The sequence below is a fragment of the Oxyura jamaicensis genome, chromosome Z (assembly GCF_011077185.1).
Source record: "Oxyura jamaicensis isolate SHBP4307 breed ruddy duck chromosome Z, BPBGC_Ojam_1.0, whole genome shotgun sequence".
Classification (NCBI taxonomy): Eukaryota; Metazoa; Chordata; class Aves; order Anseriformes; family Anatidae; genus Oxyura; species Oxyura jamaicensis.
The window spans coordinates 67,058,905-67,074,877 of NC_048926.1; the positions used below are offsets into that span (position 1 = coordinate 67,058,905).

General features: G+C 40.0%; 1 protein-coding gene across 4 annotated transcripts; it reads right to left on the reverse strand.

Moving 5' to 3' along the window:
• Positions 1 to 6,659: 6,659 nt before the first annotated feature.
• Positions 6,660 to 13,730, reverse strand: ARL14EPL (ADP ribosylation factor like GTPase 14 effector protein like). 4 transcript variants are annotated; one of them, XR_004746426.1, is made up of 4 exons: positions 9,944 to 13,730; positions 8,643 to 8,782; positions 7,467 to 8,469; positions 6,660 to 6,816 (listed from the first exon to the last, which is right to left on the reverse strand). XR_004746426.1 is itself a non-coding variant. In XM_035310998.1 (4 exons), the coding sequence occupies exons 2-4, from the start codon at positions 10,052 to 10,054 to the stop codon at positions 8,247 to 8,249; spliced, it is 474 nt and encodes a 157-aa protein (XP_035166889.1). In that variant the 5' UTR covers positions 10,055 to 10,063; positions 10,468 to 13,730; the 3' UTR covers positions 7,408 to 8,246. The 4 variants fall into 4 exon arrangements, 3 of the variants coding, with proteins under 3 accessions (XP_035166889.1, XP_035166888.1, XP_035166887.1); XM_035310998.1 differs by lacking the exon at positions 6,660 to 6,816 and having other exon boundaries at positions 7,408 to 8,469; positions 9,944 to 10,063; positions 10,468 to 13,730; XM_035310997.1 differs by lacking the exon at positions 6,660 to 6,816 and having other exon boundaries at positions 7,408 to 8,469; positions 9,944 to 10,578; positions 13,520 to 13,550.
• Between the last annotated feature and the right edge of the window lie 2,243 nt (positions 13,731 to 15,973).

Genomic DNA, 15,973 nt, shown 5'->3' on the forward strand with positions numbered 1-15,973 from the left:
GTAAAGTTAGGAATTACAGAATACTTTCTGCACTAGGTTATTTAAGCATTGTAATGTATTGCATAAGATAGTTTAAAAAGTGCTTTCATTAGAGGTTTTAAAGCATAGAAAGACAAATAACCTGTCAAGAAAGATGGGCAGTGAATATCTAGAAAGTGAGTAAAGGTTATCCAGTACTGAGGATAACAGGCTCTTGAGAGCCTATCAGTACCTCTTTTCTTTGAGTATATAATTTTATCTGTTTTCTTGTGTCCTTTTGGTCCACTTTTAGTTCCACAGCCTGTTATTTGCAGTGTCATTCTGTTCATTTTCAGTTACCTCCATTATTTTTCCTTATTTCCACAATTCTAAAGATTCTTTACAAAAGAGTGTTTGGAACTCCTTCAGGATATGATTTGTACAATGTCCCTGACGCTTACTGACTAAATAATTGTCCTACAACTCAGTGAAAATAAAATAGTAATGTTTCACATCAATTTTCATTTGCTACTGATTATCTCACAGGTGGCTTAAGCAATTTCAGTTTGCAACCTATAAAATTCTGTGGCAGGAATTGAATTTGGACTTTTACCTAATATTAAATAGTACGATTCTAGAAATCTTATTGGAGAAAAAAAAAAATAAAATGTATTTTAAGTGTTTCAGTTAGATCATGTCTGTCAGAAATAAATACTTTACTGTTGCTGGCTATGACTGTTACCATTAAGAAACAATGTGCCATTCTTTCTATGCCATTATTTGAGTTCCACGGAGTGAGTAATCTCATTAAAATCAACAGGGTTCTGCTCAAACTGAGTAAGGGTGAAATATCTCACTTTATCAGTCCTATGTGTCGGTTTTTTATATGCTATTTTTATGCTTATATGTGAACACTCACATCTAGTCATGTGAAGGGAGTAAAATTATTTGGATCATGTCGTCATTCACAACAAAAATCAGAGACGCACAGCCTACTCCTTTAATGAAATGCAACTGTGAGCACACAGGAGATTTGGTCATGGACAATGGGCTTTAATTTATTCCATTATAACATGAACAGACATGATCCTGTAAGGGAACAGCATTCATACATTTGCACCTGAGTGGAGGTGAAAGCAGGTCAGTACTTGGCATGGTCAGGCTAGTGTGTAAAAAATATATTGCCCTCTACAAATAATAGGATGGAAAATCCTGCCATGGTTCATGCCAAGATTATAAATTAGAGTTAATGAAATGTAGCTATGGCCTTCTAGCATATTTAAAATTGTTAGCTCAGACATGATATATCCATTTCTCTAACAGAATGGAATCAAACAAAATCATCTACTGAAACATGTATAATTTATTTTAAAATGTTATAAGATTATGAAAAACATGTTAAAGGAGAAGCTATAATCAGTATTGTTATTACTAGCTAAGAAATTCAGCAGAGCTGCATCAACTGTAATCAATTTGGTGCAAATATTTATTTAAGACATATTTAAATATCTAGAAAGTATCAATCTATATTTCTTCAGTCAAGTTCTTCTGTTTTTCCCACTGAAGTCAATCAACTCTGTATTCTACTTTCATTTGGATGTTTATAAATTTTGGTTGTGCTCTTTGGTATTAAAAAGATCGTGGAAACTATCTGGAAAAGATTTTGAAGTACTTTTTAAAAAATTTTATGGGTTTCTGTGCTTGCATGAATCAGAGGCTGGCAAATTATAGAGTTACTTCAACAAATGCTGGCACATACTAATGTAAGTTCAGTAATGGCATGGACCCATTTTTCTCTAAATAATGCAACAGAATTGAATGGCACTGTGCCAATATGCAGAAGTTCATTTGAAGGCAGGAGGAATAGTTTAGTGGTCTGAGGTTGTGAGTGAAGTATCTAGAATTTCTGCAGCCACAGATCTGACATCTCCTAGGATTAACAGTCCCCCATTTTAAAGCACTAAAGGTAATCCGAGTACCATTCACCTTACTGCAGTTACCTAGTGTCAGGTCTCAATGCAGACAGGAATCCTGTAGCATTGATACAATGAAGATACAAGATTTGGGAGCTTGCTTTGGGGAAAGAAAAATAATCTCAATTTTCTGCCTGTTCTTTTAAAGTGGTAAAATCTGTTCCATTCCTAGTGTTCATTTCATTTCACGCCAGTATACATATATAACTGTAGATGAATACTCATGGAGTCTTTAAATCAGAAGAGTTATATATAAATAAAAAATAAAAGTTGGTTTTGAGTGTGTAACTCTGCATGAAGGATTTGCAAGCATTGTACAAGGAAAAGTCAGCATTATTTTACCATGTATCTGTATGGAAACAGATGAACACACAGCAGTAATGGCCTTCCTAAAGCTGTCTAGCTGTAAAGCCTTGTGTCCTGTACTTAGGGTGACTTTGTCCTTTGATTTGAGAGACAGTTTTAGTCTGCCTTCTTATCACAGAATCATAGAATATCCTGAATTGGAAGGGACCCACAAGGATCTTGGAAGTCCAACTCCTGTCTCTGCACAGGACCACCCAGAAATCAGACTGTATGTCTGAGAGCATTGTCCAAATGTTCCTTGAACTCTGACAGACTTGGTGCCTTGACCACTGCCTTGGGGAGCCTGTCCCAGTGCCCCACCACCCTCTGGGTGCAGAACCTTTCCCTCACACCCAGCCTGACCCTCCCCTGTCCCAGCTCCATGCCATTCCCTCGGGTCCTGTCCCCAGAGAGCAGAGCTCAGCGCCTGCCCCTCCGCTCCCCTCGTGAGGGAGCTGCAGGCCGCCATGAGGCCTCCCCTCAGCCTGCTCTGCTCTGGGCTGAACAAACCAAGGGACCTCAGCTGTTCCTCATATGTCTTCCCCTCCAGACCCTTCACTGTCTTTGTAGCCCTTCTTTGGTCACTCCCTAACAGTTTTATGTCCTTTTTATACCGTGGTGCGCAAAAATGCACATAGTACTTCAGGTGAGGCTGCACCACCACAGAGCAGAACAGGACAATCCCTTCCCTTGACTGGCTAGCAATGTCATGCTTGTTGCACCCCAGGGTATGGTTATCTGAAGCCAGTTTTGGTTCCCAGGGCACACTGCTGACTCATATTCAACTTGCTTTTGACCAAAACACCCAGATCCTTCTCCAGTCTCTCATCCCCCAGTCTGTATTTACAGACAGGTTTGTGCTGTCCCAGGTGCATCATCTGGCACTTGCTCTTGTTACACTTGGTATTGTTGGTGATTGCCCAGCTCTCGGATTTGTCAAGATACTTCTACAAGGCCTTTCTATCCTTGATGGAGTCAACAGTTCCTTCCAGTTTAGTGACACCTTCAAACTTCACTCAGTATACTTTCAAGTCCTACATCCAAATAATTTATGAAAACATTAAGGAGAACTGGCCCTGGAATGGAGCCCTGGGGCCACATGGGCTGGCCGTTAGCCTGATGTGACCCCATTTACTATAACCCTTCAAGCCTGACCCATCAGCCAATTGTTTACCCATCATATTATGTATTTGTATAGTTGTATGCAAGGCATCTTGTCCAGAAGGATACTGTGAGAAACAGTACTGAAAGCTTTGCTGAAATCCAAAAGGGTGACATTACCTAGCTCCCTTGGTCAACTAGATGGGTGACCTTATCATAAAAGGAAAATAGGATTGTTAAACATGTGAGAAACAAAGTTGTGTTTTTTCACAGAAGATCCTGTCTGAAGAAAATTATTTGAGATTTTTCTCACAAATAGGACCTTTCCTTCATGAACCTGCGTTGGCTATGACCAATGACCACATTGTGCTTCAGGTGTTTTTCAGTAAGTCCCAAAATAATTTTCCCCATAATTTTACGAAATTGAAGTGAGGCTTACAGGCCTGTAATTACCAGGATCTTTTTTGCCTTTCTCAAAAATAGGAACAATATCTGCCAGGCTCCAGACAACCAGGACCTCTCCAGATTCCCAAGACCATTAAAAAATAGCGGAGAGAGGTGTTGCAATATCATCAGCCAGCTCTCTGAGTACTGTGGGACAAATCCCTTCAGTCCTCATAGACTTTCATGCATCCAGCAGGAGCAGCAATTCCCGCACAAGTTTGGGCTTGGCTGGGAGTTTACTGTAGTTATGATCCCCTAGCTCAGGGCACTTGGAATCCCAGAGCACAAAATTGGTGTTGAAGACAGAGGTGAAGAAGGCAGAGAAGGTGAAGAAGGCAAAGAAGGTGAAGAAGGCAAAGGTCTCTGCTTTGTCTATATCTCTTTTTGTGAGGTGACAGTCCTCATCAAGTAAAGAGCAATGTTTTCTCTAGTCCTCCTTTTGCTGGTAACATATATATATATATATATATATAGAATATATATATATATATATAAACTTTTTATTGTTCCCCACAGTACTGCCCAGTTTCAACTCTAATTGAGCCTTGGCCGTATAAATTTTCTCACCCTTATCTGTCACCTACAGAGGCAAACAGCATCTTCCTAGTCCTCCCATGTTGCCTGACCTCACTTCCAGGGGCTGTACACATTCTTTTTCTACCTTAGCTCTAGAAGATCTAAGCTGTTTTTTTTTTTTGTTTGTTTTGTTTTGTTTTTGTTGTTAGTTTTGTTTTGTTTTGGTTGATTGGTTGGTTTTGTTTTTTCCTCAAAGCTGTGACACCTTATATTTAAAAGTATAGACAAATTGTTGAATGGTGCGTGTCTTCAGTGTCTGTCTAGCTTAAAGTCTGACAGGAAAATGAGGCAAAACAGCAAGGTTATGTTCATATCTCTATAGCTCTGTCTTTTTATCTGACTTTTCAAGTTTATAAATGGCAGAGGATGTGCAGTGGAGTCTTTGGAATCAAAAGGATCTCAATAACACAATGCTCGAGCATGTGGGAAGTTAGTGAAGAAAGAACATCTCTGCCTTCACAAAAATTGTACAGGAGCACATTATTCATTTAAATGACATATACTTCCTTGTCATGATAACAACTAAGAAAGCAGAAGGTGAATATCTACTTCCAGATGCACACTGACTGTCAGTCAAGAGAAATAAACTGGAGGCTAGCTACAATTAATTCAAATTAAATTGAATAAATTTTTAGGCAAGGGACAAACAGATGATATCTTAGCTAGGCTACACTTTAATATGTACCTGTGCTTTCATCTTTCCTTAAGCCACTGTGGGATCACTGGTGGGCAAAAGCAGCCACATGGACAAGGAGCAGATGCGCTAAGTAAACTGACAGTGTCACAAACTGTTTAACCTGCATAATCTAGAGAGAGAAGGAATGACAGACCTTATGGAATTGTTCATTGATCTGCCTCCCCTTACCATGTTAAACACTATCTTTCTAAAACAAACCTATTCCTTAAGGAATAACATGCTATTTAGACTGACATCTTACAAGGTAAAAGGATGATCTAGTGTCATCTGGAGAGCAGAATCATGAGAGGCTAAGAAATGTTTTCTGTCTTTTCTGCTAGTGGATTTTATTTGTAACCACAGTGTCTTCCTGTGTGGCATTAGGTAATTGCCTAATGAAACCTGTCAGGCATGGGAACTCTGTTATTTTTATATACATGCATCTACCGTGTATTTCACAACCAGTATAAGCATATGTTTGACTGTCCCAGTGTTGACTGGGATAGAGTTAATTTTCTTCATAAAGGCTCATGTGGTGCTGTGCTTTTCATTTGTGGTGAAAATACGGTTGATAACACACCAATGCTTCAGTTGTTGCAGAACAGCAGTTACACAGGGCAATGACCTTTCAGCTTCTGGTGCTGCCCCACCAGCGAGGGAGGACACTGTGGGTGCACCAGGAGCTGGGAGGGGACACAGTCAGCACAGCTGGCCCAAATGGATCACAGGGATGTCCCATGCCACGTGGTGTCATGGTAAGCAATAAAACTGGGGTAAAGGAGGAGGAAAGGGGACATGTGGAGTGATAGTGTTTTTCTACCCAAGGAACTGCTATGTGTGATGGGCCCTGCTCTCTAGCAGTGGCTGACACCTGCCTGCTGATGGGAAGCAGTGATTGGATTCCTTGGTTTGCTTCATCTCTGTGCACAGCTTCTGCTTTACCTGTTGAACTGGCTTTGTCTCAACCCGTGATTTTTTTCACATTTACCTTTCTAGTTGTTGTCCTCCATGCCATTGGGTGGGAGAGAGCAAGTGGCTGCGTGGAGCTCAGCTCCATGCCAGGGCTAAACGACAGCAGTGACACTGGTCTTTCTCTCCTCCTTCCTTCCTCCCTTCCTCCTGCCCTCCCTTCGTTCCTTCCTTATCCTCCCTGTGTCCGAATGTCCTAATAGTGGTTACATTTGTTCACAATCAGCTGCCCACTTGAAAATAGGGGAAAAGTTGGTAGGGCCATTCCTTGCAACAATATGAAGTCACTCCCAAACCTCAGCAGAGATGCCTCTGCAAATTTCTCTTATTTTCATTGTCCTTGTCCTGGCTCTCACCTCTGTTTTTTGCAGGGTTTTGTTCTTGTTTTTGTGTTTGTTTGTTTGTTTGTTTGTTTTTCAATATTTTCAGGGTTGCATTGAATATGTTAGTGACAGAGTTCTCACCCTTTGCATTTGGCCATGATTCTGATGGAGTGTGAAAAACATAAAGCAACACCACTTAATTTAATAATTGGATTCTGAATACTTACATGTGGGGTTTAATCACATTACACATATAATTTAAAATGTAACTTTACCACAGGAATTTGCTTGAGAAACGTTTTGTTTTGTTTTGTTTTGCCTCTAACTGGAAAGAAAGAAAAGCTCATTCAATTTTGTCCACATTATTCTAAAGAAAGTCTGACATCTTCCTGTCATCTTTATGTTCTTTAGCTGTGTCTTCTGTCAAGTTCAGAAGGACTTCGTGGCACACCTGTAACAAGAAACCATTGACGTACCTGAATATATTGGCAAGATTTCCACTTACCATAAAGGTATATAGTTCAGAGGTAGTCTTCTTGGACTTCTTCGTGGACTTCTTGGACTCCTAGTACGGCTCAAAGGATACTTTGGGACCAGGGAGGTGTCTGAGGTAACAGGATCAGATTTGAGTGCCAAATATAGACTGTTTTAACCACCATAGCAGATATAACTATTAAGTTTCTTGGTACTGTGTCTTTTCATGCTACAAGCTTAAGTATCACAGTGTCATTATCTGCAAGGGACAAAAAATATTTCTGAGGTATCAGCTCAGAAGTAGGCTCTGATGTTAAGGTTTTTGGGGTCTGATCCAGGAATTTTCTCCTACAGGGAGATACCTGTACCTTGAAGCGGGAGGCCTCTGTCCACAGACAACAGCCTCTTGTAGGGAAGCAAGATGTTACCAAATCCAAAATGTAGAGAGCATCTTCAGGAAAAACAAGCAGTGGGCCCAGAGAATGATTCCCCCACCTAGCAGTATGCAATTTGGTGGCCTGGGGTAACCTGCATCATTCAAGATCTTCACTCCTTAAGTGAGGGATCCTCAATGCTTAAAAATGGTGTAAGAGACCCTGAGTACACACTATGAATGAAAATAGCTACCTCCTAAGAAGACAGGGTGTCTGTTGTGATATTTGAAATCTGTAATGTTCTAGCAAGGAGAAGACTCCTGGAACTGAAGAGATGTTTTCTGCCCAGAGGCAAAAATACCTAATCCATTTATTTCCAGTGTGAGCTATAATTAATGACTGATCAAGGAGAGTGCACCATATGCTGGTGAGGGGGAAAAAAATGCTGACCAAACATGTTGATTTCAGTCTTGTAGCCTGGTCACAGCAAGGAACAGCTGCAAAGTAGTTTCCACTCTCCTCCTCTTTATATACTGGGTGACACAGAAGGTGATTACCTAGTTTTAGAAGACAGTGTTAGCTCAAATAACTCCCACTTCACCTATACAAGACATGAATGCATCAGAAGGGCAAGGCACCTAGATAAGTGTACACAAAAGAATGTGTCACATGTCTGAATAAATGCACAAGCAGAGAGATGGGCAAAAAAAAATTGGTTACAAGAAATGTGGTTCTGCTACCCAGGGTAAGAAAATGGTCTGCCACAGCAGTCCCCACACCTTCATTTTAAGAAAGTCAGGATTCAGAAAGAACTCACTAGGTGCCTCAGTAAAACTCACATGGCTATGGAAGAATGAAATGCAAATTTTTATTTAATGCAAAAGGTTAAAGTATGCTAGGTAGGCAGCAATAAAGAAGCACAAGTACCACTGCCAGATATTTCACTAGAGACAATTCACAAAGTCAAGATATACTTTAATAAAACGTGAAGAAATGAGAACTTTGCTCAGGCACAAAAGCTATCAGAACAAAATCAGTCAATGATAGAAAATGGGAAAGCACTGATCACATTCCCAGCTTCAGTCTCAATTGTATCATAAACCCATTTCCTATTGCAGCGACATATAGGTCCACATTTATTTGAATTGCATTTGGGGCAAGGATAGAAGCAACCCAGGCAGTTCTTCTCCAGGCAGTCACACAAATCGATGTTATTACAAAGCAGCCGGCCATGTTTGTCATACTTCTTCATAATTCTGCAACAGCAAAGAAAAAGTGATTATTAGAGACTGTTTGTTTTCCCAGAACTGCTTTCATGTGTAATAAATCTCTCTGAAAAATATTAGTGCGTTTGTTCATTCCATTTATATTCAGTAAGCAGCATGCTAGCCATTTTAAAAAGTAAAATATATAATAAATTATATCTTACTTGGGCTTATAAAAAAAATCTTGGTTCATCTGTGACATACGTGCTTTTTTTTTCTGCTCTCTAGTTTCAGGATTGAAGTCAGCTACCTGAGGTCCTGGATTTTGAAAAGCTAAGCATTTTAATTGTCTCTCGATTTGTTGCTAAGAAAAACAAACAAGAGCAAAGTTACAAAAATTTTTGTTGGTAGAACAAATATTTACTAACTACCAAATGTCCTCGCTGTCTTCCAAATGACTGTAAAATTATTCTTGATAAAACTCAAAACAATACAGGTAGGAAGGTGAGACAAAACTCAACATAAATTAAGATAACATTGTTTTAAATATTTCCTTGTCTAGCTGATAATTGATTATTCCATTGACTGAATGTGAAACCTAACAGGAGAGGGAACAGTCAGGACTCTGAACAGAGATTCTTACTCTGGTACAGTGGCATAGTGTAAAAGTTGTCTTGTGAGAGGCAGAAATCACATATTTGGAATATTTCTGGAGGTTAAAATTTCAGCTCTGTTTCCTGTGATTCCACATAGCCCACATATGTTGACAGTCATTTTTAAATATGTTGACAGTCATTTCTAAAGTCGTTGCAGACATGGGCTTTGTGTCAGTTTCTCTTTAGACAATGACTGTGGACATCATATATTCAGTTATAATTCATTATGCACACACATAAATGTACATATAAACTGATATTCCATCTTAAAAATGGAGGTGAGTTGCCACCCCTCAGCTTTTGTGGAGGGTGTTGTTTCTTTCAGAGTCCACAGTGATTTTCACAATCAGCTGAGTTCCTTTATTGTTTCTCATGGAGAAAGCAGTGGCAGTTCAGTCTAATCTACTGATTTAGAAATATACATAAGTGCACTTGAATGCACTTATTTACTACAGGTCATCGGTGCTGTGCATCTTCAGTTGAATTCTCATGAAAACCAATCTCATGCACCTATATTATGCAGACATTTCTGCTTTGGAGTGTGGGGTAGATTTTTGGTGCAGAAGATATATTCCAGCATCATCATGGCCTGTAATCATAATGAATGTGATTTCAAGTTGGAAACAAATCATAAGCTATCCCTCTAAGAATAGTTTTTTTTTTCTTCTTCTTCTTCTTCCACATTTACTTAGAGCCCTGAAGTACTCCTAGCCCTCTACCTTACTGCCCTGCAAACTTGACTATTTTACTGTTGATGTTATTTTCCTATTGAGTTCAGCCTTTTATTTTTATAATTTTTATAATCATGGATGAAATTGAAGGCAAATGGCAAGGATCTTGACAAAAAAATGGGACTAGAGAAGTCATACCAATTGTTTTGGGGTTATTGAGGAGTCCTTAGCAGGAGAGACATTTCCTTCTGCAGATGTTTCCTTGCCAGAGATGCTTTTCTTGCCATTTGCTTCCATGTGATCGCTCATTTGATTACTCTTATGAAATACATACATACATGTTAGACATATACAGAAGTGTCAGAATCTCAGAATTTTAAGTGAACATTTTAAGGTTAGTAGGTGATATCCATGTTAGACTTTTATGTGTTATTAACCAACACAAAAGGCATAACAAATTGCGGCTCAGTATCAACCTCAATTTTAAAACTGCATTAAAATAATATAATACAGAGCTGTATCACCAAAGCCATTCTATTATTCGTCATTAAGCAAAACTCAAAGAAATTCTGTCATCTCTGAATCTACTACTAACTCCACATCACTGCACTGTCACCTTTAATGTAAAAGTGAGGAGACATATTCTCACTGAAAGCACAGAAGCAATCAGCGGTGTCCAGTGGAGCTGGTCAACAGAAGGTATCAGCAGTAGTTTCGCTTACCAGAAGGTGACACTGTTGTTCTAGCTGCAGTTCTTTTTGTAATGCTCCAAAAATGAGCAGGCGGGCTGACTGGACTGGGATGGGTGTTTCTGAAGGCTTTCAGCCGATATACTAGAAGAAAACTTCTTGACAATTATATCTCAGCCATTAGATTTGCAAGAGATTTTGCTTATAAATAGAGCCTAATAATAATAATAATAATAATACCTAACTGTTTAGGTTTAATGGGAAAAAGTGCATCACTCTGTCTGCTAACAAAGCACCCCTGAGGACTATGGGTTCTGTGAGTTTGCCTTACAAATGCCATCCGTCTCCTCTCCCTATCACACAGAAACAGTGGTTAAAACTGTTCGGGATGGATGTTAACTACTTCTTTTTACTCAGCTTGTGAAGCCACTTTCTTACAACTTAGTACAATGCATGTAAGTCCAGTGCCTCTGCATTAACCACAGGCAGCACCAGGAGTATTTAATGACCTTTTTGGAGTTCCTCTAATCTTTCCCCAGTCACTCCCATTGCCTCTGCCAATTAGCACAGGGGTCTTTGCCAGATTACCCTGTGCATTAGGATTGTTGCCCAAGCCCTGCTGCAGAGATCTTTGCTTAACCATTACCAAAGGGCCAGCATTTCTCTGTAGGAAGCAGGAGAGGAGTCCTGGCCTTTAGTACCTCTCCGCAAAGTAGGATTAGCAATGCGAAAGAAGTGAGCTTGTAGGAGGTGACGCTTTCTTTGAGAGGCTAAAGAACAGCCTTCAAAGGGTTTCAGAGAGGGTTTCCCTTAATCTTATTCAGTGACACTCTTCACAACAGGTTGCTCTGGAGCAAGTTTCGGTCCTGGTACTCGGGTATCTTTATAGGCTTAGAAAATAAAAGCTATTAACAGGCAATTAACATTTGCTATATGGAGGAGCCTGCTTGCCTGGAAATTTGCTAGGGATCCACAAATAAAACAAGAAGAAAGGCCACCACTCTACAGAAGGTGAACACTGCTCTTCATTTGCACTCAGCCTGGAGTCCTGATAAGGATTTTCTTCCTACATCTACTCTTATGTCCAACCATGCACGCAACATTGTCAAAGCACTTTATCAGTATGCATGAGCATCATCCTTGCTTGCTTGTCCTGCAGGAGCAGGACAGCCATCAGCACCTACTACTGTAAGTGTGCAGAATTCCCCGGTGTCTTCCGGTGTTGTAAATATCTGACCCCTTCAGAAAATAGGTCCTAGCAGTTATCTGGAGCCAAATATCCCAAATCAGAAGCCACTTCTAAAATCTTGGCAGAAAAGGAACAAGACCATGTCTTTTTCCAGATGACATACTTAAAATACCCTCACAGCTGCTCAGTGAATATATTCTGCAGAGAAAATGTAGCACATTTCTGTCTTCACATAATTGTAAATATAAAGTGTTCAATTTTAATATCCAGGAAAGACACTAAGGGACTAGGAAACTGTGCAAGATTTAGAAACTGGTGAGGCCCACGGGACTCATTTTCCTCCAGATCATGTCCTGATGGGGAAAAGAGGGAGACTATGAAACTCAGACATCCATCCACTCTCAAGTCTGCAAAACCTTATTATCCAGAGGAAATGATTATTTTTTTTTTTTCCTGAAATACTGATTATCCATCTAATGTGAGTAAGCTTTGGGTCTACTGTGTCTGGCTGTAGTGATAATCCAGGGACAATGCATTCAACTCCAGTCATTTTCATTCAGATTTCAACTCTGATGTCTTTAGAGGAAAGCCACTAGTTGCACTGTTCCTCCCCCAAAAACTCTGCTCTCCAAAACTTCTTGAAGAGAGCAGTATTTTCCTGGGGGTGATCATCCACATCTCAAAATACCGCTGTGACTGCAGCATATGGCTGAGAAATGGCAATTTCAACACAGATCCTTGGCACAGCTAAAAGCAAAGCTAAAAGCAGATTAGAGGAGGAAGAAAATCAGAGGCTGTGTTATATTAAAAGAGACTTGGTCTTATCCAAGTGACAGATGTTTCTGTTCAGAGAAGTTTCAGAAGATGTTGGGATTTGGAAGGAACTGCATTTGTTTATGATTTTCATAAGAGAAATATTTTCCTGTATTGCTCTTTCAAGAATTTAATATTCCTATTTATGATCCTTGCAGATTGCACTGTCTAAATATTTCAGCTTGTGAAATGTGATGACCACCATTCCAGATACTTCAGCAGCCTACTGCTGGTATCTCTGCAGGGCTTGCCAGAGTGAATGCACATTGTTTTCAAGCTGCATTTGTTCACACCAGGGAGCCTGTGGCTTGGATCTGTAATCACGTTCCTCACCTTAACCAGGGCACAACAAGGTGCTGTCCCCATGGCCCACCCTGTGCCCACATGGACAAGACTGAGACATTTCAATGGTCACATCTTCCTCGTAACATAGTTCTGCAGAGATGTCTGTAGGCTGAGACCAGCAGTCAGGTTTGTGGTACATTCTCATATACATCTTGAAACCTCTATAGGAAATCTGGTGACAGCCTAATTAAGGATGAGAATAAATTCATCTTCCTCAGAATCAATTGTGGGCTGAGCTGCCATGATGTGGAAAGGCCACTTACCAACTAGCGTACACCTTCTCTCATACCCCCAAATGTGCATCTGTGTTCAGAAGATGGCCTTTAAGGCAGCAAGGAAACGTAGACCAGATGAAGAAATAGGTCTCATCTCTTGCAGCTCAGCAAGAGACTGCTCTGGCGGTGACAGAGATTGCTCTGTGGTGACAGAGTGGCCCATTCTGTGACAAGAGTCTGGCAGAGAAAATCCCACCCTCTCCCAGTAAAATAAAACTAATCATCATGAGTTTTCCCTTCTGGTCCAAGAGCCTTTCTGCCATACCTGGAAGTGGTGGATCCCTTAGAAGAACCCTAAGAGAGAATTTAAAAATCATGTGCACCCGCAGGTGGTCATGCAATAGGCAGAAGAGGTCTGCCAGACTCACCTTCTGAAAAACTGCAGTTCTGAAGGGGATATGCTCAGTTCAGAATAGACCACAAGAGAGAAAGGAGCTTCTCCAGAATTTTATGTTGTACTTACCAGAGAAGGAGGCTGTCACAGCACAGGTTTCCTGCTGCACAATTCCTCTGACAGTGAGAGTATGATGTCAGCCCCACAGTGACTGAAACAGAAGACAAATAATCAAAATAACGTTCCCCAGAGAAGCAGACTGAAGGCAGTGCCAGGTAACTATCTTAAAGAACCTCACAGTTCCTGTCTCATTAATTATGGCTTTTAAGTAGTACTTATCACAAAGAGTGGAAATAGAGAAACAATAAAAGTTGGAATGAGAGTCCTCATGTGTTACTTCCATCTGTTGTATCTTTACAGAGCAAATGTATAAGCTTTTTATCTTAAAGAATAACTAAATGACAAAACTGTAATAACTACTGCATTTTACAAAAATTAAGTTTTTTTTTTTTTTTTTTTTTTTTTTTTTCAGGACAAGGATGCAGCAAAGCAATATTGTACCACATACATTTTAGACAAAATGTTTGGATTCTGTTTCCATCCCCAGTAGTCAAAAGTCACCAAATAATTACGCTCCCTAATAGCTACACTGACATCACAACCTCACGGTTCAGCTTTCTGCCTTTCATGATTGTTTATTTTCCCAGTGGAGACAATTCAGGCTCTTCCTGTTACCTCCAGATGCCAATTGCCAGCGTGCCACAATCATTGATGGCTTTCACTGCTTTTCCCTAGAACACTACTAAAACCTAAAGAACATCCAAAGCTGTCAAGTCTTATAAATTCTCCTGTTGTGCTTAGACAAATAGTCCAGAACATCCTTTTAACTTCATGAGCTGCATCCATCCATTTTCTGAGGCATTTCACAACCCAGTCTGAGGGCAAGTAAATTTATTATTTACTATTTTCTTTTCTTTCCCTCCAAACACTTTTAAAACAAACAAACAAACAAACAAACAAAAAACCATTCTAGCAGCAGACCTTAGCTAGGTGACTTAAATGATACTACACATGCACTTGTTTTGTTTCACAGACTGTCTTCCTTGTCCTGAAAAATAAAACAAGAAATCCCTCAAGGGAAAAGAAAAACCCAAACCTCCAAGGTACTCCTGCAACAATAAGAAACAAACAAACAAAAAACCTACCACCTGTTTTATTTTCCTACATATTTTTCAGTATTCTACTGATTTCTCCATATAATGCAGAAAAGAGGAATTAATATCTCTACAAACACAAAATGTATTATTAAACCATATATTATGTGGTATTATTAAACCACCATATTAAGTTTAATATCTCATTTTCTTCAGTTTGGTGTCCTCCTAATAGTTATATATGAAATTCTGAACTTTCTGTTCATGAATTATCAAGGGTGGGTTTTTTTTATTTTGTTTGTTTGTTTGTTTTTATCATTGCTGACAATAACTAGCAGCCTGAAATCTACTCAGAATAGTTTGGTACTGAGTGTGTTACGCTATGAGTGAGGGTATACTCATACATTAAAGCTTTAAGTGACATTTAGAGGAATTGATACTGGTTGCAAAACTCGCAGTGGTTCCTACAGAGCCAAATCTTCCCCTCTATGAGCATGTGACTGTAAATTTGCACTGGGAGATGTGATGCAAATGTCCCTGTTAGTTGAAGGAGAGGCAAGGCGAGCAGAGGGGAGGGGAGGGGAACCAACTCCCCCAGCAGTGGTATGGGGGGGAGGGAGGGGGGAGAGAATGAAAAGGTAGAAGTGAGAATAATCATAGGCTGACATAAAGACAGCTGAATAGGTAAATCAGAAGTGACATATGCAAGCAAGTCAAAGCAAGGAAATCATTCTGTGTTCAGCCACTTCCAAGAAAGCTGGGATTATCGTGCCTAACAGTTTCTTGGGAAGACAAATACCATCACTCTAAACATCCCCCCCTTTCCTCCTTCTTTACCCCCAGTTTTATTGCTGACCATGATGCGCATACTATGGGGCATCCCTTTGGTCAGCTGGGGTCAGCCCTGTTCCATCCCAGCTCCTTGTGCACCCCCAGCCTCCTCACTGGCAGGGCAGCATAAGAAGCTGAAAAGACTTTGGCTCTGTGCAAGCACTGCTCAGCAAGAGCTGAAACATCAGTATGTTATCAGCAGTATTTTGGTTCCAAATCTAAAACGCAGCACCATACAAGCTGCTATGGAGAAAAGTAACTATCCCAGCCAAAACCAGTGCACCTTCCTTCTGTGCCACTGAGAACTGCAATATAAACTTACTGGCTGATACATACACAGATTTTTGTTTCATCAACCAAAAGATAAGACTATTATGCAAGTATCTCAGTGGCCAGGCCAACACTGGACTGGCTTTATTCTGTAGGCAAACTGAATTATTCATTTCACTGTCAGCTTTCCTCAGTGCAAATTTCCCCCCCAGTTAAATGGCAATAAAAAATTTGCAACTGATTGGAAACAGAATCCTGCTGGTAGTTTTTCAGAACAGTATCTGATAAGGAGACTGAATACTGCCTCTGTTGGTACTTCTCATGCACC